Source organism: Mirounga angustirostris, unplaced genomic scaffold, assembly GCF_029215605.1.
Source record: "Mirounga angustirostris isolate CCGP_5_RB_7025 unplaced genomic scaffold, mMirAng1.0.hap1 SCAF_11, whole genome shotgun sequence".
NCBI lineage: Eukaryota > Metazoa > Chordata > Mammalia > Carnivora > Phocidae > Mirounga > Mirounga angustirostris.
Window position 1 is genome coordinate 61,906,505 of NW_026991719.1, and position 26,595 is coordinate 61,933,099.

The 26,595-nt window shown below is 36.4% G+C and overlaps 1 protein-coding gene across 7 annotated transcripts in view; it reads right to left on the reverse strand.

Annotated features, from left to right (window-relative positions):
* ATRX (ATRX chromatin remodeler) overlaps positions 1-26,595 on the reverse strand; it is a 309,326-nt gene that overhangs the window by 88,126 nt on the left and 194,605 nt on the right. For all 7 annotated transcript variants that reach the window (XM_064574281.1, XM_064574279.1, XM_064574283.1 and 4 more), the window contains 5 exons: positions 22,577-22,723; positions 22,236-22,413; positions 13,397-13,534; positions 11,413-11,588; positions 9,990-10,107 (listed from right to left, as the gene is read on the reverse strand). In XM_064574281.1, coding sequence (XP_064430351.1) covers positions 9,990-10,107; positions 11,413-11,588; positions 13,397-13,534; positions 22,236-22,413; positions 22,577-22,723 — 757 coding nt within the window. The remainder of the gene's footprint in view (positions 1-9,989; positions 10,108-11,412; positions 11,589-13,396; positions 13,535-22,235; positions 22,414-22,576; positions 22,724-26,595) is intronic.

Below are 26,595 nucleotides of genomic sequence, written 5' to 3' on the forward strand. Positions count from 1 at the left end.
ATACAGGATTTCAAAAAATTTTCTCCCATTCTGTGGGTTGTCTTTTAATGTGCTCCATTTCTGCATGCCTTAAAACACTGTATGGATTTTAATACTGACTTATGCTTAAAATCAGGCTAACATTTACTGATTAAAAAATTAAGTAACAAACTGATGATTACCAGGGGGGAGGGAGAGGGGGGATGTCTAAAATAGTTTATGGAGATTAAGGAGTGCACATGTGATGAGCTCCGGATGTTGTATGGAAGTGTTGAATCACTATACTGTACACTATAGTGTATTGAAAATAATATTACCCTATACAGTAACTAACTGGAATTTAAATAAAAACTTTAAAAAATTAAGTATCCACATTTTAAAACATGAAGTGTTTACTGAAGGCAGAGGCTTACATGTAAATATAAACTGATAACCGATGGTAAAAGGAATACTGCAGGATTATACTGAAAAGGGGGAACAAAGGAAAATTAAGGACTATAATTTCTTTAAAATTCATGAAAACTCAGTTTCTTATTACTTTAATTCTATAAATATTAAAATATTACAAATTATTACTATTAACATTAACACAAAACTGTTCCTAGTATAAAAAGCAAAATTTAAGTGAACTTCTTAAAACCAAATAGTATCTAGAAAGAGTCACATATAAAAACAAAAGAAATTTTGGAACGTGTGACAGAAAAACACCAAACATTTTAAGTTTAAGTGAAATACGTGCGTGAAATTTCAGGAGAAATACTGTGATGGTTGGTAGTGAGAATCAAGATAGAGTAGCCTTTAATATAACCCATTTGGCCTTTCATGTAGGTTTTTTTTCAAAGGGAATATTAACTCAGGTTAATGCTACTTTAAGGAAAATAAAACATCACATTTAGTTGGGTGGAACCCCAAACATTTTCACAAATGAAAGATTCATGACATCAGATGATAATTTAACAAACACACTTTTCAGAAAGAGTTAAGAGGCAGAGTAATAGGGGGACCTATGCTTGCCCCCTCCAATGAACACAGCTAGATAAATATCAAATCATTCTGAACACCCAGGAAATCAATCTGAGGACTGACAGAAGAAACTGCACAACTAGAGGGAGAAAAGAGGCCAGCCACATCATGGAAGTTAGGAGGTGAGGAGACGTAATTTGCAGAAGAAAAGAACTGCTGGTGAGGCAGAGGAGAGGAAGACCAGATCAGGAAAAGAGAGAAGGAGACAGAGAGAGAGACAGAGAGACAGAGAGACAAGAAAAACACTTCCCCTACACCACTGATGGGCAAAGTGAGGGGGCTAATTATCACAAGTATTTACAAGCAGTGGAGCACAAAGTCTGGTTTTAGAAGTCCATGCCATGGGGCGCCTGGGTGGCTCAGTCGTTAAGCATCTGCCTTTGGCTCAGGTCATAATCCCAGGGTCCTGGGATGGAGCCCTGCATCAGGCTCCCTGCTCCGCGGGAAGCCTGCTTCTCCCTCTCCCACTCCCCCTGCTTGTGTTCCCTCTCTCGCTGTGTCTCTCTCTGTCAAATAAATAAATAAAATCTTTTTAAAAATTTAAAAAATAGGGGTGCCTGGGTGGCTCAGTCGTTCAGCGTCTGCCTTCAGCTCAGGCCATGATACCCGGGTCCTGGGATCGAACCCGACATCGGGCTCCCTGCTCCACAGGGAGTCTGCTTCTCCCTCTCCCACTCCCCCGCTTGTGTTCCTTCTCTTGCTGTGTCTCTCTCTGTCAAATAAATAAAATCTTTAAAAAAAATTTTTTTTTTAATTAAAAAAAAGGAAGTCCAATGTCATCACTGGGATTGAACCTGGCTGGCGAAGAGGTGCTCCTGTGGAGAAGAAAGGCAGAGGCTGGGGAGCAGACAGCATGATCTGAGGATCCCCTGGGTTGCACTAGGAGAGACAATTCCCTTTCATGGAGAGCATTTGGGAGAATGGCACTGCCTTTGTGGGAACGAAAGAGCAGGCAGGTGCCATTGAGCTGCCCCATTCTTTAGCATAGGAGACACCTGCTTAGGGCAGCTAACCTGCACACCAGCTTCTTGTGCTTTATGGTAAACTCCAAGCCCCTGTGCATTCCTGCAACTACCCTCCTGGACCAAACCAGCACCAGCCACAGTGTGACAAGACCCTCCCCCAGAGGATCAGTGCAGGTCCATGCATCACAGGGTACCTAAAATTTGGAGTTCTGAAACCCAGTCTGTATGCCTCTGATAAAACACAGGAGCATGGCACCACCAGGTGGGCAGACGCTCAGATAGAGAGAGGGTGAAGACATATATCTGAAGAATACATGGGACAAATGAGGGGAGACTGTTCGCTCTTCTATGAGGGCTTTCTGAACATTGGCAGGTGCAAACTTCCCTCTCTGGGGATGAAAGAGATGGCTGACATTTTTACCCCTGCCCGTAAGAACAGACAGACTGCAGTGAGAAATACAGTGCCCACAGTGGAGGCTTGAGCTACTTACACCAAACCCCAGCCCCCTGGACTCTGCAGGTGCTTTTTTCTTTCTTTCTTTTTTTTGCTAGGACAAGTATAGCTAATACTCAGAGCAGGAGCGCCACACCCCTCCCACCAGAAGACCAGCACAAACCTCCAAGTCTACTAGCCACAGAAAGCTGCAAAGCTTCAGCTCTAGGGGAAATAGGATCAGCCTGTTTTAACAAGTGGACCAAAAACACCTACTTAAAACTCACCACACACTGGAAAAGGAGCAAACACTCCACGCTGTAGGCAAGGAGAAATTCTGCAGAGGACTGACCTGAAGGAAAGAGCAGCGAAAACACAACAGCAGAGTGCACACAGCACACACCAGAAACACTTTCTGAAGCACCAGGCCCTGGACAGTATATGACCTCTTCTTAATACAACCAATACTCTCAGGAGCAGAAAATGTAACAGGCTTTCATAAGACACAGGAGAAGACAAAGACCTAGACAAAATAACAAGATGGAGGAATTCGTCCCAAAACAAAGAACAAGAAGAGGTCACAGGCAGGGATCTAATCAAACCAGATATAAGTAATATGCCTGAACCAGAATTTAAAACAACAATTATGAGGACACTACCTGGGCTTGAGAAAAGCAAGGAAGACACTAGGGAGTCCCCCGGCGCAGAAATAAAGACCTACGAACTAGTCATGCCAAAATAAAAACTACTATAACCAAGATGCAAAACCGACTGGATGTAATGACCACAAAGATGGAAGAAGAATAATGAGTAAGTGATATTGAAGATAAAATTATGAAAATAATGAAGCTGAAGAGGGAAAGAAAAATGTTAGATCACGAATGTACAGTAGAGAAATGAGCAACTCCATAAAGCATAACATTTGTATCATAGGAATCCCATAAGTAGAGTGGGTAAAGGGAGCAGAAGGTTTCTTTGAGGAAACTATAGCTGAAAACTTCCCTGATCTGGGGAAGGAAACAGACATCCAAATCCAGGAGGCACAGAGAACTCCCATCAAAATCAACAAAAGCAGGGCAACACCAAGAGATATCATAGTAAAATTTGCAGAATAAAATACAGAGATACAGACAGAATCCTAAAAACAGCAATGGAAAATAAATCCCTGGAATGTCTGGGTGGCTACTCTTGATTTCGGTTCAGTTCATGATCTCAATAGGGATCGAGCCCCGTGTGTGGCTCTGCACTTCAGCAGAGAGTCTGCTTGAGATTCTCTCTCTCCCTCTCCCTCCGCCCCTCCTACCCCTGCTCCTTCTCTCGCAAATAAATAAATCTTTAAAGAAAAAGAAATCCCTAATGTACAAGGGAAGACGAATAAGGTTAGCAGCACATCTAACCACAGAAACTTCACAGGCCAGAAGAGAGTGGCATGATACATTCAACATGCTGAATAGGAAATATATGCAACCAAGAATAACCGATACAGCAAGGCTGTCATTCAGAATAGAAGGTGAGATAAAGGGTTTCCCAGACAAACAAAAATTAAAGAAGTTTGTGACCACTAAACCAGCCCTTCAAGAAATATTAAAGGGGACACTTTGAGTGGGAAAGAAAGACCAAAAGCAACAAAGACTACAAAGGAACAGAGAAAATCTCCAGAAATATCAATGTTACATTTAATACAATGGCACCACATTCATATCTATCAAATCACTGTGAATGTAAATGGACTAAATGCTCCAATCAAAAGACATAGGGTGTCAAAATGGATTTAAAAAAAAAAAAAAAGACCCATCTATATGCTGCCTACAAGAGATTCATTTTAGACCTAAAGACACCTGCAGATTGAAAGTGAGGGGACAGAAAAATCCTTACCATGCAAATGTATGTCAAATGAAAGCCAGAGTAGCAATAATTATACAAGACAAACTAGATTTTAAACCAAAGACTGTAATAAGAGATGAAGAAGGGCACTATATGGTGATAAAGGGGTCTATCCAATAAGGAGATGTAACAATTGTAAATATTTATGCCCCCAACTTGGGAGAACCCAAATATAAAAATCAATAACAAGGAAAATCATTTATAACAATAGAATAATAGTAGGGGACTTTAAAACCCCACTAACAGCAATGGACAGATCATCTAAGCAGAAAATCAACAAGGAAACAATGGCTTTGAATGACATACTAGACCAAATGGACTTAACAGATGAATTCAGAACATTTCATCCTAAAGCAGAAGAATACACATTCTTTTCCAGTGCACATGGAACACTCTCCAAAAGAGAATACATACTGGGTCACAAATCAGGCCTCAACAAGTACAGATTTAGATCATACCATACGTATTTTCTGACCACAATACTATGAAACTTGAAGTCAACCACAAGAAAAACTTTGGAAAGAACATAAATACATGGAAGTTAAAGAACACACTACTAAAGAATGAATGGGTTAACCAGGAAATTAAAGGAGAAATAAAGGAATACATGGAAGCAAATGAAAATGAAAACATGACGGTCCAAAACCTTTGGGATGCAGCAAGAACAGTCATAAAAGGGAAGTATACAGCAATACAGGCCTACCCCAAGAAGTAAGAAAAGTCTCAAATATAAAACCTAACCTTACACCTAAAAGAGCTAGAAAAGAAATAGCAAATAAAGCCTAAAGCCAGCAGAAGAAGGGAAATGGTAAATACTAGAGCAAAAATAATTGATATAGAAACAAAAAAGAACAGCAGAACAGATGAATGAAACCAGGAGCTCTTTGAAAATTTTAATAAAATTGATAAACCCCTAGCCAGACTTATCAAAAAGAAAACAGAAAGGACCAAAATAAAATCACAAGTGAGAGAGGAGAAACCACAACCACCACTACAAAAATACAGTTGTAAGAAAATACTATGAAAAATTATATGCCAGCAGATTGGGCAATCTGGAAGAAATGGATAAATTCCTAGGAGCATATAAACTTCCAAAACCAAAACAGAAGAAATAGAAAACTTGAACAGACCAAGAGACAGCAAAGAAATTCAGTCAGTAATCAAAAAACAAACAAACAAACAAAACTCCGAAAAAAGAGAAGTCCAGGATCAGATGGCTTCCCAAGGGAATTCTACCAAACATTTAAAGAAGAATTAATACCTGTTCTTCTCAAACTAATCCAAAAATAGAAATGGAAGGAAAAACTTCCAAAATCATTCTAGGAGGCCAGCATTACCTTGCTTCCAAAACCAGATATAGACACCACTAAAAAAAAACAAGTACAAGCCAATATCCCTGATGAACATGGATGCAAAAATTCTGAACAGAATACTAGCAAATGGAATCCAACACATATACTGAAAGAATCATTCACCATGATCAAGAGGAATTCATTCCTGGGCTACAAGGGTGATTCAATATTCACAAATCAATCAACGTGATACACCACATTAATAAAAGAAAGAATAGGAACCATATGATCCTCTCAATGGAGGCACAAAAAGCATTTGACAAAATACAGCATCCATTCCTGATAAAAACCCTCAACAAAATAGGGATAGAGAGAACATACCTCAACATCATAAAGGCCATGTAGGAAAGACCCAGAGGTCATATTATCCTCAACTGGGAAATACTGAGAGCTTTTCCTCCAGGTCAGGAACAAGAGAGGGATGTGCACGCTATTATTATTTAACATATTACTGGAAGTCCTATTCTCCCAATGAGACAACAAAAAGAAATAAAAGGCATCCAAAATGGCAAGAAGTCAAACTTTCACTATTCAAAGATGACATATTCTATATAGAAAACCCAAAAGACTCCACCAAAAAATTGGTACAATTAATACATGAATTCAGCAAAGTCACAGGATACAAAATCAACATACAGAAATCTTTGCACTTCTATACACCAATATGAAGCAGCAGAAAGAGAAATCAAGAAATCAATCCCAGTTACAACTGCAGCAAAAACCATAAGATATCTAGGAATAAACCTAAGCAAGATAAACCTAAGCAAAGAGATAAAAGATTTGTACTCTGAAAACTATACAACACTTATGAAAAAAAAAAAGAAGACACAAAGGAATGGAAAAACATTCCATTCTCATGGATTAGAAGAACAAACATTGTTAAAATGTCCATACTACCCAAAGCAATCTACACCTTCAATGCAATCCCTATCACAATACCACTAGCATTTTTCATAGAGCTAGAAGAAACAATCCTAAAATTTATATGGAACCACAAAAGACCCTAAATAGTCACAGCAATCCTGAAAAAGAAAAGCAAAGCTGGAGGCATCACAATTCTGGACTTCAAGCTATATGACAAAGCTGTAGTCCATCAAGACAGTACGGTACTGGCATCAAAAAGGACACAAAGATCAATGGAACAGAACAGAAAACCTACAAATGGACCCACAACTATATGTTCAAGTAATCTTAGACAAAGCAGAAAAGAATATCCAATGGAAAAAAGACAGTCTCTTCAACAAAAGGTACTGGGAAAATTGGACAGCTACACGCAGAAGAATGTAAGTAGACCAGTTTTTTTCCCACCGTACACAAAAATAAACTCAAAATGGATGAAAGACCTAAATATGAGACAGGAAACTATCACAATCCTGGAGAAGAACACAGGCAGCAACCTCTCTGACCTTGGCTGTAGCAACTTCTTACTAGACACGTCTCTGGAGACAAGGAAAACAAAAGCAAAAATGAACTATTGGGACTTCGTCAAAATAAAAAGCTTCTTGGGGCATGTGGGTGGTCAGTCAGTTAAGCAACCAACTCCTGGGTTTTGGCTCAGGTCATGATCTCAGGGTCATGACATCAAGCCCCATGTCAGGCTCCATGCTCAGCGTGGAGTCTGCTTGGGATTCTCTCTCTTCCTCCCCCCCGGCTCCTCCCCCTGCTAACGTTCTATTTAAAATAAATAAATAAATTTTAAAAAAAGATAAAAAGCTTCAGTACAGCAAAGGAAACAATCAACAAAACTAAAAGGCAACCTCTGGTATGGGAGAAAATATTTGCACATGACATATCTGATAAAGGGTTAGTATCCAAAATCTATAAAGAACTTAACAAACTCAACAACCCCCCAAAAATGATCGAGTTAAGAAATGGGCAAAAGACATTAGTAGACATTTTTTCCAAGGAAGATATACAGATGGCTAACAGACACATAAAAAGATGTTCAACATCACTCATCACCAGGAAATACAAATCAAAACCACAATGAAATTCCACCTCACACCTCTCAGAATGGCTAAAATTAACAATGCAGGAAATAACAGGTGTTGGCAAGGATGCAGAGAAAGGGGAACGCTCTTAAACTGTTGGTGGGAATGTAAACTGGTGCAGCCACTCTGAGAAACAGTATGGAGGTTCTTTAAAATGTTAAAAGTAGAACTGCCCTATAACGCAGCAATTAAATTACTATGTATTTACCCAAAAGATACAGAAATACTGACTTGAAGGGGCACATGCACCCGGATCTTTACAGCAGCATTATCAACAGTAGCCAAATTTTGGAAAGAGCCCAAACATCTATCAACTGATGAATGGATAAAGAAGATGTAGTGTACATACACGATAGATATTACTCAGCCATAACAAAGAATGAAATCTTACCATCTGCAAGGATGTGGATCAAGCTAGAGTGTATTGTGCTCAGTGAAATAAGTTAGAGAAAGACAAATACTATGATTTCACTCATATGTGGAACTTAAGAAACAAAATAGATGAACATAGGGGAAGGGAAAGAAAAAATAGAGGGAGGCAAACCATAAGAGACTCTTGACTACAGAAAAGAAACTGAGGGTTGCTGGAGGGGAGGTAGGCAGGGGATGAGCTAAATGTGTGATGGGTATTAAGGAAAGCACTTGTTTTTTTTGCTTGTTTGTTTGCTTAAGGAGAGCACTTGTGATGAGCACTGGGTGTTATATGTATGTGATGAATCACTAAATTCTACTCCTGAATATATTCCACTATATTTTAACTAACTAGAATTTAAATAAAAACTTAAAAAAACAATTATACTTTACAGAGTTTAGAAGCTTTTAACAGTTAGTACTTTAGATACTGCCTATCATTTAAAATCACAACGAATGAGGCCCTCTTAGTGCTTAAATATTGCATTGCCTTCAAAAGTATACACTTTAAGATCTATATATGAGCTATTAACATTTTGCTACTGGTTATTAAAGACAAGTGATTCTCTAATATTTGAAAACACTGCAGCTGGCATTTTCTCTAAGATAAAACAAAATTTTAAATGAAAAAAAAATTAAATGACCAAATTTAGTACCCTTAATTACTCAGATATTAATAAAGATAGCTCTGGACATCCCTTTTCTTCTTTAACTACACTGTAGCTCTCTTATTGGGATGACCACCTTTGGTTACTTAATTATGTCTCCAATTTTTGTCATCCAAAACACAATGGTACAATAAATCTAAAAGTTTCTGGCTGATATAAAAATGAAAATGTGTGCCTTATTACAAGTGATTTTCTTCTAAAAGTCTGTAAAAATCTGTTTATAATATAGCAAAAAAGCAGTTCTGTAAAATACTAACATTCAAATTGTTTTCCCCAAAGCAAAATCATTCTTGAGAACCATCATCATTATTCCATTCTCTAAAATGCACTGCTGTTATAAGGTATATCACTGTAACTAGTGATATGAAATGAGGTATCATTTTAGGGTGCATGTACACACTTCCACCCCCTATTATTTTTTATAATTTATTTTATCCACAATGGCATCACTTCTCGGCCTTCTGGCTAAGATCAAGTGTATTTTATCCACAATGGCTAATGGGTATTTTCTAACCTGTATCCTCTAAATAAACCTGACATATCACTTGGGGAAAGTACCAGAATAAGGTGACTAACAAGTAAGAAATCTCACTCCAGACCAAAAAGAGGCTAGGTTTTGCTCTGTGAACAGTGACAACCTTGGGCATACAGTCACAGACACACATACAGACACATGAATTTATTGATGATAAAAAGTAACTATTCATTGTATTTTTTAAAAGCCCACAGAAAAGAATAAGAAACATTCTAAAAGATCCTCATAATGAATCCACCGAAAAAAAACCAATTTCTGTTAGCATTTTGGTGTATTTTAGGTATCTGTGTACATTTTTACTATAAGGTTGGGAGCATAATATATGTCCTGCCTTGCATTTTGCTTCTTTTCCTTCAACCTTTGTCAATTTGATGAGAAATGATTTCATGGATTTGGTTTATATGCCTTTTATTATTGTGGTTCAATTTTTTAAGTAACACACTGGAATTTTATATATTTTCTTTTACGGATTTATTTACACTAATAATTTTTCTGAAATAAAAGCTCTTTACAAACTAAGGGCATTATTCCAATATACTGTATATGTTTTTTCACCAGTTTGTTCCTAGTTTAGCTTGACAATTTAGTGGTTTTTAAATTAGAACTATTTTGTGCTTTTACAAAATGAACACATCCATTTTATTCAAATGCACAAATGAAAAAGAACTTACATGGTAAAATTACTAAAACAACACTCATCAGAAAAAGAATGTCTTTTGAAGATAAAAACACTAAGTGCATCTGTTACCTGTTAAGTGATCTAAGTAGTACTGATAGAGCTTGCACTGAATAGGAGTCATTCTCACAGCTAACACATATTCATGTTTTGGAGGCAAGAACTTTGTTAATGCCGTATAATCTTTCCTCTGTAATTAACAAGAAAGAGAACGAAATTAGTTAACCTAAATACATGACAGGAATTGACTGCTCTAAGAATCATCATTGCTTGCAACTAAAAGATACACATAAATAAATAGGTACCAAACATACAAGAAAACATTTTCTTAAACATATTTAGCCTCTTTAATCACATAATCATCATTATATGATTGCAGTTAATATATATCATATGACTACATAATATGATGCACTGGTAAACGGATACTGCAATACACCAGGCAGGTTTTAAATTGAAGTGGTCATATTACCAAATGGTCTTCTCTATACAGAAAAACAAAAAAGAAAAAAAGTATATAGGGGATACAGTAAGCAGTGTTAGGAAAAAAAGACTTGCTTTAATCATACACTAAAAGCAATGAATCAATGTCTGATGCAGTCTGGTTTGTCCTTTGGGTAAGATATGCCATTACGCCGGAGGATAACACATAGCTTTAGGGAAACTGTTTACCCAGTTGAGAAAGCAAGCCATGTATAAGCACTCTTGATACCATTTAATTAAAGAAACAAGAAAGAAAGAACACTAATGTGCTAGGTACAAATGACTACCTAAACCAGGAAAATACTGTCTAGGTAGTAGCAGCAATACAGAAACTGAGGACTTGCTAGTACCTGTGGCTAACCTGAACAAAAAGGATGACTGCCTTATATGATGGCAGAATATCCAGCCAGAAGGACAGCCCATTTGTTTATTTGTTACATCTTTGTGGCTACAATTAGTATCCAGTGTCTAAAGAAAAAGTGCAGATTTTGAGATCTACTAACTGCTTACTCATTAATACAGATTCACTAAATATCTGTATATAAACACTATTAACCCATTCAGGTTAGTGTATGACTTCAAAGTAATAAAACTGTTTCTTCAGGATTACATTAAAAATGGCTCCTCCACAATTCATAATTGCCTTTCCTACAACAATTTCAAATAAGTGAGGTTCAGGCCACTCTACTATAAAATTAGGGTGGACATAGGAATTTCTTAATCATAACAGCTATGTTCCTTTTACATACTCCCTATCTTAAAGATGAGAAATCTAAACATTAGCATAGTAAAATATGAAGCTATACACTTGGCAAATGAATTAATCAATTATGCTATAAATGGAACTCTTTTTTAAAGTTCAAAGTTTCAAAAACTTTTGAAGACAATGCAAGAAGATTTACTATAAAACTATATACTAAAAAGGGGGAAAGAAAACACAAAATAATTAAATTCAGAAAACATTTGGGATTATAACAGTAACAATATTTTATTATATGGAATGTATTTGTACCTGAACACATCCAGCTAACATCTCATAGAGAATGTGAGCACGCTTCTTCATCACTCTGACATCTACCATGGTAGAATCTGCACACTGACCATTTTGGATTGGATTTATAAATCGATTTCTGAACTCTTTAATGGATCCCAGCAAATTTTCCTTGATAAAGTTAACCATGCAATGATCTAAGAGAGAAGACATTAGTTCACTAATAACAATAATGGCTAAAAGGAACTCAGACAAATTCTCTGATAAAATGTTCGTGTCAAAAACACATGCCATGGAAGCATTAGAATTAGCTACAAAGAAAGAACAGCAAACTGAGCATAGACTAAACACTGGTTTTAAGTCTGATCTGGAACTGGATTACCTAACCCAGATGAGAAATTCAAATAAAAACCATTCCTAAATTCTAGACATGAACGTTTAAAAACAACATCTAAGAACATTTTATTCTAATTCACTATTCTCTATAACAGATATGGAGTATAAAACAAGTATTCTATAATTCTAACCATGATTTTATGGTCAGCAAGGGTATCTTGTGAAAAATACATAGATACTGAATCGAAATAATAAAATCAGATAATAAACCACTATATCAAACTTTATATTAACTGATCTAGTTCCAGAAGCCCTTAAGAGAGTTATCAGCTGCCCTATACTACATAGGACCACAATGTGAAATAGCATTTTTTCCACTGTTTCAATATAATTTTATTAGTAGTTATTACATCAAAATTGATATTTATAGGAGCCAACGGACTGTCTTAGAAAATTCTAAGGAGGGGCGCCTGGGTGGCTCAGTTGGTTAAGCGACTGCCTTCGGCTCAGGTCATGATCCTGGAGTCCCTGGATCGAGTCCCGCATCGGGCTCCCTGCTCGGCAGGGAGTCTGCTTCTCCCTCTCCTGCTCCCCCCTCTTGTGCTCTCTCTCTCTCTTACTCTCTCTCTCTCAAATAAATAAATAAAATCTTTAAAAAAAAAAGAAAATTCTAAGGAATATGTATTTGGATTTTAACAGTAAGATAGAACATATTCTCATTATAGGACAGTCCTTAAAAAGTCATGAATAATAATGAGAATTAAATGCAGTTCAATCAAGAACTCGAAATGAACTCTACATGCAGTGTCACCGAAATCAAAGTTCCATGGGAGTATACTACTATGGATGTGAATTTCATTGGCAAACACCATAGGTTTGCTTTCTTCACTGGATCATAATACTCTTCTAACTAATATTTTATTGTTTTTGCAATGTGAAGTAGCATTTCTACAAATGGAGTAACAGAAAAAGGGGAAACTACAACAGATAAAAATAAAGATAAAATATAGGTTACAGTGAAATAATAACCAGTTCTACAAATAATAAAAAACAGCTAAGTTACCATACACTAAATGAATGGAAATAATAAAAATAACAAAAAAACTATTACATTGGATTATAATAGGAAATTTCTATTTATTTGCTGAATAACTCATGTTCCCTCTTAAGTATCACCACATATATGAAAATGAGAAAAAAATCACAAGTTATATGGATTCTCATCTGTCCTCAGTCTCAACAAATTCTATGCTGATATAGAGATTCAACACAACTCTCCTTATCCCATCTTCACATTCCTAAAACATTCACACGTGCCATTTCTTTTCAATTTCCTATAGTAACTCCCCCCAAATTAGATATATTTCATTTACAATATCTCCTGAATTTGTAAAGCAATCATTAAGACTTCTGATAATTTTTTTAAATTTCAAATTCTATGTTTATATTTAAACACTCAAAATAGCACACCTGTTGACTGTGGTTTACCATTCATATTTACAAAGCATTCCACTTGAAATGTATGGTATTCTTTCACAGCAGACTAAGATGGACCTACGCAGATCATAGTCAGACACTATATTAGACAGAAGAAAGGCAAATGGCAAAGTGGCAAAAATGTATCTGAGGCAATGCCAACTCTACAGCATAATTGCAGATATTAACTCACACTCAATTAGGTTATTTTGAAGTGGTGTTCCTGTTAAAATAATCCTCCTCCTTGAGCGTATAGAATTCATAGCTTTTGAAACAGCAGATGCTTCATTTTTTAGAATATGACCTTCATCACAAACAACAAAGTCAGGGCCTATAAAAATGTTTGGAAAAACAATATTTAATTAGTATATAATAAAATTCAAAATGTAATTACAAATCGAATATGTAATCCATTTAAGCAAATAAGTTAACTCTTTAAAGTGCTGCTCTTGGGGCGCCTGGGTGGCTCAGTTGGTTAAGCGACTGCCTTCGGCTCAGGTCATGATCCTGGAGTCCCTGGATCGAGTCCCGCATCGGGCTCCCTGCTCGGCAGGGAGTCTGCTTCTCCCTCTGACCCTCCCCCCTCTCATGTGCTCTCTCTCTCTCATTCTCTCTGCCTCAGATAAATAAATAAAAAAATCTTAAAAAAAAAAAAAAAAAAAAAAAAAAGTGCTGCTCTTGTGGGAAGATAAAACAATATCCTCATAGTAATAGTCGTATTTTGGGCTCCCGGGTGGCTCAGTCATTAAGCGCCTGCCTTTGGCTCGGGTCATGATCCTGGGGTCCTGGGATTGAGCCCCATGTCAGGCTCCCTGCTTGGCAGGTGGCCTGCTTCTCCCTCTCGCACTCCCCCTGCTTGTGTTCCCTCTTTTGCGGTCTCTCTGTCAAATAAATACATAAAATCTTAAAAAAAAAAAAAAAGTCATATTTTATCTGCTGCTGTATTTACTGTATTTTGTAATGTGGCACTAACTAGTATTAATTATATCCCAACAGTAGAGTATTAAACTAATACTATAGATGGTACTTAAGATTCTCTCAATAAGAAACAAAAATAAACAAAAATAAAAAAAATCAAAAGAGTAAAAAGATCCCTCCCAACAGATTTAAGGTATTCGAAAAATAAAATCTTTTATAATTGGAAAACAGTATCTAAAGATATATTTCAGCACTAGTGTATCAAGTGAACACAACTGCCTAACACTACTAGCAATTTATATATACATGAAAAGACAAATTTCAAAAATTACCTTTTAAGGAATACTACATAAATCACAATAGAGGGGCGCCTGGATGGCTCAGTCAGTTAAGTGTCTGCCTTAGGCTCAGGTCATGATCTCAGGGTCCTGGGATTGGGGAGCCCTGTATCAGGCTCCCTGCTCAGCAGGAAGTCAGTCTGCTTCTCCCTCTCCCTCTGCCCCTACCACTCGTGTTCTAATAAATAAAATCTTTTAAAAAATTAAAATAAAAATAAATCACAATAGACTCTGCAGTATCTCCCATTTAACATATTCCAAATAATGAACACTCTTTGCAGGGAGAAAGTTTAACTGATAACGGACAGCTAAATTGATTGTTATATGGCTACAGGGCTACAAGCTATAAAAGATCTTACAGCTGAAAGTGACTCTTTCAAAAGAAACATATACACTTTATTAAAATAACATATTATTGTTTTCTAAAGTATGGTTTATATACAATTTGCTTGCTGGTTAATATACATACATTCTACTTAAATATTGATTTTAACAATAACAGCTATCAAATTACTCCCTATCTGTTGGCAGTAGAGAAAATTTATCTTCTACATGATTTCAAAAGTAAATGCTTCAGTATGATTGATCAAATAATGTAACTGTTAATCAGTATTCAGATGGGGCTACACAAATATTAAGACTTTTTAAAATTACTTATATACTTTCTTAAAAACTAAAATCTATACCTAGCTTTGTATTAAAAGACTACATACTGTTTTTTTTAATCCTAAAAAGTTTTCTGAGGAGAAAAATTGCCTTTTACATGTGACTTAAATGATTTTCACCACCATATTCACTGTTCATGAGGGTATGGTAAAACAGGTACTCTCATACAATCTTTGTGAGAGTCTAAATTACTATTAGATATCTTGGAAGACAACTTTACAATATCTATTAAAATGTAAAATGTATGCACCCTTTGACCCATATTTCAATTTCTGGGAATTTATCCTAAAGGTATTACTTCCCCAAGTACCCAAAGATACATAAAATAGTCCCTTAAGCATTGCTTGTTTTGGTGAAAAATTGAAAACAACCTAAAAGCTTTTCAAAGGGCATTAATAAAACTATAATGGAATATTGCAGAACTAAAATTAATGATACAGATCTCTATGTACTAATCTGGAAATATACGCCAAATACATTATTAAATAAAAAGAAGCAAGTTGCACAATCTATATTATAATACTATTTGTATTTAAACAACCACCTCTGGGGCACCTGGGTGGCTCAGTCAGTTAAGCATCTGCCTTCGGCTCGGGTCATGATCCTAGGGTCCTGGGATTAAGCCCCACATCGGCCTCCATGGTCAGCAGGGAGCCTGCTTCTCCCTCTCCCTCTGCCTGCATTCCCCCTGCTTGTATTCTCTGTCAAATAAATGATTAAAATCTTAAAAAAAAGCCACCTCAAACAGGGTGGTTTTATCTATGTATACATATATGTAGTAAAGGATTAACCATGCCCAAAGAAAGGTTAGGCCTTTGCCCTCAGCACCTGGGAGGTAACCTCTAAACTTGGAATGTCCTGCGGGAGAAGATGGTCTTTGTTTACCTGGATGGCTTGGGACACACACCAGATAGTCTAACGAGGTCATTTATGGGGGCAGTGGTGCCTTTGGGCCATATGGCATCTTCTTGAACTTTGGAGGGACTAAAGACTAAGATCAGTCACATGGGTGGTCACACATGTCTATGTGACCAAGTCCAAACTCTGAACACCAAGGTTTGTAAAAGTGTACTTGCTTAGCAACACTCCATACTTACTGTTATGTATCACTGCTGGAAGAAATAACTACTGTCTGCATAATTCCACTGACAGATCAGCCCTGGAACTCTCCTGGACCCTGCCGCCCTATGTGCCTTTTCCTGTTGCTGATTTTAATTTGTATCCTTTCACTGTAATAACCCATAACCACGAGTATAACAGCTTTTCTGAGTTGTATTGAGTCCTAGTAAATTACTGAACCTGAGAGTAGTCTTGGACTTCTAAACACTGCAATATAAAATACATGCTTGAAAAAAAAAACCCACACAATCTGATTAAAAAGTGGAGAGAGGATCTGATTAGAGAATTTTCCAAAGAAGACATGCAAATGGGCAACAGGTACATGAAAAAGACCTCAACATCACTAATCATCAGGAAAATGCAAATCAAAACCACAATGAGGCATCACCTCACACCTGTTAGAATGGCTATTCTCAAAAGAACAAGAGATAACAAGTGCTGGTGAGGATGTGGAGAGAAGGAAACCCTTGTGCACCATTGGTAAGAATGTAAATTGGTGCAGGCACTATGAAGGTTCCTCAAAAATTGAAAAGTAGAACTACAACATGAACCAGCATTTCTACTTCTGGGTATATATCCAAGGAAACAAAATCATTATCTCAAAGAAGTATCTGAACTACCATGCTCACTGCAGCATTATTTGCGAGAGCCAAGACAGGGAAACAACCTAAGTGTCCACTGACAGATGAATGGATAAAGAAAATGTGGGGTATATATCTATATACAATGGTATATTATTCAGCCATAAAAAAGAAAATGCAGCCATTTGTGACAACATGAATGAAACTTGAGGGCATTATGTCAAGTGAAATAAATCAGACAAAAAAGGCAATAACTCTATGATCTCACTTACATGGAATCTAAAAACAAAACAAAACAAAACAAACTCAAAGATACAGAAAATAAATTGGTAGTTGCCAGAGGCAGGTGATAAGAATGAGTGAAATGGGTAAAGATGGTCAAAAGTTATAACCTTCCAATTACAAGATAAATAAGCCCTGGGAATATAATATACAGCATGATAATCATAAATAACAATACTGTATTATATACTTAAAAGTTGCTGAGAGAGTAAATATTAAAAGTTCTCATCACAAGAAAAAAATTTTAGCTATGTGGTTGATGGGATGTTAACTAGAATCATTATGGTGATCATTTTGCAATATATACATATATTGAATCATTATGTTGTATACCTGAAACTACTATAAGGCTATAGGTCAATCATATCTCAAAAAGTACATGCTTGTTTGCATAAACACAAAAAAATTTCTGGAAGGATATACAGGAAACAACAGTGAAACAGGAGGAAGGGAACTTTTACTTTTTAATATACACCTTTTCCTTCTGTTTATATTTTGCTCAAAACATGTATTGCTTTTATAATTTAACTTAAAAAGAACTATTTATTAGTGTGACAATGAAAGGAAAGGGGACCCTATCCTTAGTAAAGATATCTGAGGGAATAAAAGTAGGAAGAAAGAATAAAAGTAAATATATTCATGAATAATCCTGAGTCAACAAAAAAGCTACAATATGTTATTCATATTCTATTTACTAAGATAGGAATGTATATAACATGCTAACATTAAAATCTTTAATGTTTAAAAGAAATAAGTTTTAATAATCTTGGAAATGTATTTTCTGGAAAACCTCATTCCAATGAGGTGGTAGGATTTGAAAATAGCTATTGTAGAAATCATTCTAGACAAAGTACAGGGAGAATGTAGTCATAAGGCTCTGGAGAGTGGAAGAAAAGGGATTTAGCAAGAGGCTTAGACAAAAGTTCTCCTGTTCAAAAATAAAGCCTGACTGAAATAGTTCAATACACCATGGAAATTTGTCATTATTTTATATAATTACATAGGTCTATTTTATTCTTTAAATCAAACAGTACCTTAAATTAATATTCTGTGTGTGCATAAAGGATTGAAGTACTGGTAACATGCTACAACACAAATAAAACTTGAAAGCCTTACCCTAAGTGAAAAAAGTTAGATATTTTATGATTTTACTTTTACAAAATGTCCAGAAATATTTTTATGAAATGTCCAGAAAAGGCAAATCCACTGAGACAAAAAGTACATTGGTAGTTTCCCGTGGATAGGGCATTTGGGAATGACTGCTAATGAGTACAGAATTTCTTTCTGAGGTGATGAAAATGCTGTGGAGTTCAAGGGAATAGTTGTGAGAGTTACATAACATGTGAATACATTAAATGCCACTGAATTGTAAACTTTAAAATGGTTAAATGGATTTTATGTTATGTGTATTTTTACCGCAATAAACTCTAGTCATTAAATTAAAATGTGGGATAATGCAGATTAATATTCAAGCTACCACAATGAATAAATGTTTAGCATGACTTAAAGTAAGTAACTGTGGTATGAATTTAAAAAGGCAAGTATAGTAATGAGGTTATAAACAGACTATTCGTTTGTCAAAGCCCAATAAACTCCACATTACAAAGAATAAACTTTAATGTATCTAAATAATAAAACAAAGGAACTGACCTAAGTGACTTTAGAAAATATTTTAACTATAAATTATAAAGCCATAGACAAAAATAATCATATAAACACTGTACTATATATAGTTGGTAAACTTGTTTCTCACAGAGGTACAGGTTAACAATTCCGAAATTACTTTGCATGTATAATGAGTCTGGACAAATAAATAAATGGATGGTGGATAGGTGGAGCCAGGATTCTCATAGTTGGAAAAGTAACAGATTAACAAAGAAGGTGAAAATGAACACTGATACTGGATTAGACTCGAAGACACCATTACGAAATCAAGTTTATGCACTCACACACAAAGGGATAGATTTGTGTGTAGATGCAGATTTGTACACATATCACCTGCTGAGAGGACCTAGAAGCAAAGATACTCCAATAGCAACAAACATTCCCAAGCACCCAGATCTTGGTTTGTAAACACCATTTTTCAATAAAAGGCACCATGGCACACTACTAAAATGGTTAATTCTGGGGCAGGAGGCAGAGACAATTAACATAAGCCCGGAGTACCTTACAGTACCAGAAAGTAATGAAGTGCTTAAAACAACAACAAAAAGTATGACATATTAAAGGGATACAGGAACCAATCTACAAACCTGAAAGAGCTCTCGATGCCCAAATTGGAACAATTTGAACAACAAAATAAATAACATAGGATTAGTTTATAATCTAACATATAAAATAGTAATAGTCTGTACTGATACAAATCAATGATTGATTATATAAATAAGTAGAAAGGACAAATCTTTCTTGAAGAAAAACTCCAAATTTTATGTGCAGATAATGGCCACTAAGGGAGACAGAGCTTAATTTCTGCCTTCCCCCAACTTGGGTAAGCTAGACTTTGTGACTGACTTCCAAAGAACAGAGTAGAGATAAGTGAAAATGGTAGATCCAGTAATGTCATGTCGATCTAATGTACCCTGGATATGATGTGATGAGAAAGGTATTTCACCTCTGGTAAATTTTTTAAAAAACCTATAACCCCAGTCTAATTACAAGAAGAACAACAAACACACACTAGTGAACATTCTATAGACTACTTGCACAACATTCAAGACTGACAAGATAATGAAAAATAAAGACTGAGAAGTTGTCATAGACCAGACAAGACTGTGGAGACATGACAATTAAATGCAGTGTAATACACCCTAGATCAGATCCTGGAACAGAATGTGGACAAGAAAAATGGTGAAATTCAAATACAGTTTGGAGTTTAGTTACTAACATATGCCAACAATGTATCAATTTCTTAGTTTTTTTGTTGTTGTTTGTTTGTTTTTTAAGATTTTACTTGCGAGAGAGAGAATGAGAGACAGAGAGCATGAGAGGGAGGAGGGTCAGAGGGAGAAGCAGACTCCCCGCTGAGCAGGGAGCCCGATGTGGGACTCGATCCTGGGACTCCAGGATCATGACCTGAGTCGAAGGCAGTCGCTCAACCAACTGAGCCACCCAGGCGCCCAATTTCTTAGTTTTGACAAATCTACCATGGCAATGTAAAATGTTAACAGTGGGAAATCTGGGTGCATGGAATATGGGAGTTGTTTTTTTGTTGTTTTTTATTTTTACTATCCTTTCAAATTTTCTGTAAAAAATTATTCCAAAGTAAAACATTTTTAAAATGTCACTAAATGATTTACATGGAAATAACAAATGTTATTCTTCATGTCAAGCTTTAATTTTTTAAAAATGTATTTCCTCATGAACAAATCACAATGTTAAGCACCTGAAACTGTTGTTTTACCTATTCCAAAGCAATCTTCTTAAAAATCTGTTGCAGTACTATTCACTAGCTTAAAGTTCTCTGACGATAAAACCACAGAACTTTCAGACAAATAATTGATAAACTTATTGAGCCTTAGATTTACAATGGCAATGTTACTTTGGTACACGTTAATTAAATCATTATCTTAAAAAAGAGGCAAAACAGTACAAACATTCAGTTATAAGATGAATAAGGTCTGAGAATCTAATTTATAACATGGTAAGTATAGCTGATAACACTGTACTGTATAATTAAAATTTGCTAAAAGAGTAAAACTTAAATTCTCTCACCAAAAAAATGGAGGTAGTAACTATGTGAGGTCATAGATGTGTAACTCAAAGGGGTGAATCCTTCTGTTAGGCAGGAAGCTAGGCCTAAGCAACAGGAGGATGGAACCAGATGTCCTGATAGAGAGCCCCCAACTGAGGACCACCCAGGGACCACTCCATTCCACCCATCTAGCAGTCAGTTTGCAGTTACAACATCCCGACAGAGTTAGAGTTAAATTTGTTGTGCTTGTTGCACTTGTGCAGAAAGCAGTCACTTGTCCTCATTTGACCGATGTCTCTAAAATAGAAATAATGTTGTGGTTTCCTACCCCATTAAGGCATTTCAAATATATTTTGGGAAAGGACATGGATAGTCGGCTCATCATTATATAATCCGGGCCTGTCACTCAAATGTTTTGACCCTAGGACCCACCCAAAAGAAAAAATTGATATAAGCCCCCACCCAGGAGTTTTCTGGGCCTTTGTCTCTTGAGTAGCCGACCCCTCCTTTGGTATACTTTAATAAAACTTTGCTCTGCTTTTCTTTCATTTTCCTCTCCTGTAATTCTTTAATGTGGGCAGTGAAAATAACTGAGGCTTCTTTCCTTTTCATTCTCTCAGTAACACTTCCAAAATGTATTCATTTATCAAAATCATACATTGTACACTTTAAATATTTTACAACTCAGTCCATTATATCTGAATAAACCTGAAAACAATAAATAAAATTTAATAAAAAGGAGGCAAATTGATGGATTCTAAAGAATACTGTTATTTTGACAGTGAAAAAGTGAAAATTAGACTTTCTTAACATACATCTAAAGCCTCAATAAGTGCTTCAAAGTAACTAGATAAGATAAAGTTTAAAAAAAATACAAATAATTAAAAATTAATTAGTTTTGTGAATAATACAACTTGCTGCTTTTCCAAGTGCCAAATAAGAATTAAATATTTGGATCTTGCATTATGAGAATTACTGTCATAAGGCTAGACAGTATTGTAAATATTAACCTTCCATAGTGATAACACTTTAACACACAGGAAAAAAAAAACATGCAGCAATTCTTCTAATGACATAAAATTAGGAAAGAAATTTAACTGTTTCCAGAGTATGGAGAGAGGTGTTGTTACCATCTAATATTCAGACAGTTGGAAGAAAATGCAATTGTGACTTAGGTACCTGATGCATTTTTAGTTGTTTACAAGATCTCCCTAAAAACCTCAAACACTTCCAGACTCAGCAACTGAATTCTGAAAATTTGGCAACATTAAGAGTGCTTTCACCTTAATAAAATTATACTAAGAAACAGAAAGAAGGAAAAAACCAGAAGGACAAATGAAAGAAAAACCAGATACTGAGTAGTTGCTTGTTAAACAGAACATCAGCATATTTTTTATTCAACTTGCTTATTTATCTCAGTGTCTGTTAATATATTACCTGGATCAACCAAAGCTTTGTTAAAGATTTCCTTAAGTTTCCTACTCTTCACATTCCTTCCTTGAGCAAGATTTCTGTACATCTCATAGCCTATGATCATAACACCACCATCTTCTTGCCACCTCTGCAGCATGTAGCTTCTCTCCTGAGGACGTTTCACAGTTGCTAATTCAGAGACCTTTTGTGGGAAAATAAAGATTCTTAAAGGTAGCTATTAGGAATGTAGGAATACTGCATATTCCCATGGAAATATGCATAATTGGTAATTAAAAATCTTTTTCTTTTACTATATGAATTTCATGTAGTTATTTTAATAAAAGAAAATATTTAAATTATAATACCTCAAGCTTCTCATCATCTTTTAATCCCTCCTGCCACTTCTCAAATTCATTCATCCAATTCAAAGCGGTATTAAGAGGACAAACCACTAAAGCTGTGCTGAAATCCAATTTGTCACACAAAAGAACCGTATGAAGAAAACTTACCACCTACAAGAAAACAAATTAAGTTACCATCTTCAACTAAAATATCGGCAAGAAAGTTAAAATAAAACAATCTTACAATTTACTAGTTTTGTTTTCTTTTACCTTTAAACAATAAAGCAACCAACCAAAGGTCACAATTCCCATACCAGGCAAAGTACGGGGAAAGAGATATAATATATAAAAAGACGGAGTTTGATTACATGATGTATAAGGTTCTTCCAACTCTAAAGCTCCATGATCCTATGATCAATAATAATATGAATATAAGAAATAACCATACCAAAACTACGACTAAGTCCCTAGTCTCTGCACAATGTCCCTCCCCACAAACTCAGAAACTGCTATTGCCAATTTAGAAGAGAACAGTGTTATACGGTATTTTTCCATTCTAAAGTGTTCTGAATTGGTATCTTGGGAAGATGAAGGTGGAGTACAAGGACCCTAGGCTCGCCTCATCCCACAATTAAAATAACTATCAAATCATCATAAATATCCCAGAAATTAACTTAAAGAAACTGGCAGAACAAACGCCACAAGTGAAGGTAGAGAAGAGGCCACATCAAAGAAGGTAGAAAGTACAGAGATGTGGTTTGGGACAGAAATGGTTCAAGGCCACTATGGTGGGGAGGGAAATGTGGTCATGGAGAAGGACAAAAGACAGCCTACCACACAGGGGAGCACAGAGGGAAAATGAATCCCCAAAGCAACTGGCTTGAAATGTGAGGAGGCTGAATTTGGTGAGTTCTTGCAACCAGTGGGGCTTGAAGTCCAGAGTTTTAAAGGTCAGCAGGCATGACTGAGATACAGCCCAGAGGACAATGTGCTGCTCTTGGAGAGAAGGCAAACAGTGCACGGACATACACCATAGAAACAGCAAAATGAAGAGTACCTGGGGCACACAGTGGGAGGGTATTCGCTCATCTCAGACCACATCCCAGGGAAACAGCATTCACAAAGAGACCCCTCCAGGAACAAAGAAACCTGGCAACATCATCTTCCCAACCCTCCCCTCAGCATAAGCACAAGGTCACCTGTGGGAAGCAGAAGAGCACTGACACTTGTTACCTAACTTGCTTAGACTAAGCCCAACTGCCAACATTCCAGCAGAAGCACCCCTCTGGGTCATGCTTCCCTTAGTCCCGGGGCAGAAGGCCCTCTCCCCCAGAAGACCAACCCAAATCCCTGTACACACCATGTCTCCCGACCTGGGAGTTTTCAGGATCTCAGTTCAGTAGTCGTTGCAACACTTCTCATTTCACAAGCAGACCTCAGCACACCTAGTTAAAAGATGCCACATTCCAGCAAGAAATCAAACACTGCCCACAACAGACAAAGAGAGCCTCTGCAGACGGCTGCTGTGAAGGATAAAGTGGCCGGAACAAAACAACAAAGCACACGCAGCACCCACTGGAGACACTCGTACAAACACCAGACACTAGGACACAGGGGACACTATATGGCACATCACTCAAGACCTTTTCTTCATAAGGCCATTACTCTAAAGAACAGGAGACTGAGCTCACTTTTCTAACACACAGAAACACACACAGAGACACAGACAAAATGAGAAGACAGAGAAATTTATCCCAAATGAAAGAACACAACAAGGCCACAACCACAGATCGAAGTGAAACAGATATAAGTAATATGCCTGATAAATAATTTAAAGGAATGATCATAAGGATACCTACTGGACTTGTGAAAAGAGAGGAAGACATGAGTGAGACCCTTAACAGAGAGGTAAGAAATAACACAGCAGAGATAAAAGGCTCAATAAACGAAATGAGGGGTGCCTTGGTGGATCAGTAAGTTAAGTGAATCTCCCGGGGTCCTGGAATGGAGCCCCGTGCTGGGCTCCTTGCTCAGTGGGGAGCTGGCTTCTCCCTCCACCTCCCCCCATGCTGTCTATCCTGCTCACTCTCAAATAAATAAATAAAATCTAAAAAAGGCGGGGTGGGGCTCAATAAATGTAATGAAAAACAGGTTAGATGGAATGAACAGCAGGCTGGAAGAAGTGCAGAAACAAATTAATGACCTAGAAGACAGAGTAATGTAAAGTAATCAAGCTAAACAAAAGAGAGAAAAAAAATATTATGCAAAATGAGAAGAGACATAGGGAAATGACTCCATCAAACACAGTAACATTTTGTATTACAGGAATCCCAAAGGAAGATGACAGAGGGGCGCCTGGGTGGCTCAGTCGTTAAGTGTCTGCCTTCAGCTCGGGTCATGATCCTGGCATCCTGGGATCGAGCCCTGCGTCAGGCTCCCCGCTCCACAGGAAGCCTGCTTCTCCCTCTCCCACTCCCCCTGCTTGTGTTCCCTCTCTCGCTGTGTCTCTCTCTGTCAAATAAATAAATAAAATCTTAAAAAAAAAAAAAGATGACAGAGAAAAGAGGGCAGAAAATTTATTTGAAAAGATAATAGCTGAAAACTTCCCTAATTTGGGAAAGGAAGCAGATATCCAAATCCAGGAAGCACAGAGAACTCCCAACAAAGTCAACAAAAGCAGACACATACCAAGACATACTGTAATTAAATTGACAAAATATAGTGGAAAAAAATTTTAAAGCACTAAGACAAAAGAAAAAGTAACATAAAACCCATAAGGCTACCAGCAGCCTTAAAAGTTGAAACTTTGCAGGCAAGGAGAAAGTGGCATGATATATTCAAAGTGCTGAATGGGAAAAATGTGTGACCAAGAATACTCTATCTCTGCAGAAAGAGTATCATTCAAAATAGAAGGAGAAATAAAGAGTTTACCATACATAGAAAAACTAATGTAGCAAGAAATATTAAAGGTGACTCAGTTGAAAGGAGAGACCAAAAGGATTAAAAATAAATGTTTCTGTAAAAAATCAATAAAGGAACAAATAAAAGGATGTAAAATATGACACCATATACTGAAAACATGTGGAAGAGAGGAGTAAAGAATGGGCTTGAACTTAAACGACCATCAACTTAATACAGACTGCTATATGCAGAAGTTATATAAAACCTTAATGGTAACCATATATCAAAAACCACTAATAAACATGCAAAGAATAAAGAGAAAGAAATCCAAATATATCACTAAAGAAAATCAGCAAAACATGGGAGAAAAAGACAAGAAAGAATCGAAGAAAATCTTCAGAAACAACCACAAAATGAATAATAAAATGACACTAAATACATAACTATCAATAATTACTTTGAATGTAACTGGACTAAGTGCTCCCAAAAAAGACATAGGGTGACAGAATGGGTAAAAAAAAAACAAAAAGACCCATCCATATGCTACCTATAACAAACCCATCTGAGACCTAAATGAACCTGATGATTAAAAGTGAAGGAATGGAGAAAACATCTATCACACAAATGGATGTCAAAAAAAAAAAAAAAAAAGCCAGAATAGCAATACTATATTAGACAAAACAGACTTTAAAACAAAGATGGAGCAAGGGACAAAGTAGGACACTATATAATCATAAAGGGAAAAATTTAAAAAGATGTAACAACCGTGAATATTTATGCACCCAACATGGGAGCACCCAAATACCTAAAACAATAAATAACAAACATAAAGGAATTGATAATAATACAATAATAGTGGGGATAGGGGTGTCTGGGTGGCTCAGGCAGTTAAGCGTCTACCTTTGGCCCAGGTTATAATCTCAGGGTCCTGGGATCAAGCTCCACATCAGGCTCCCTGCTCAACAGGGAGCCTGCTTCTCCCTCTCCCTCTACTGCTCCCCCCCGCTTGTGCTCTCTCTCAATAAATATCTTAAAAAAAGAAAAAATAATAGTGGAGATATTAACACCCCGCTTACATCAATGGACAGATCATCTAAACAGAAAACCAACAAGGAAACATTGCCTCTGAATGACACATTGGA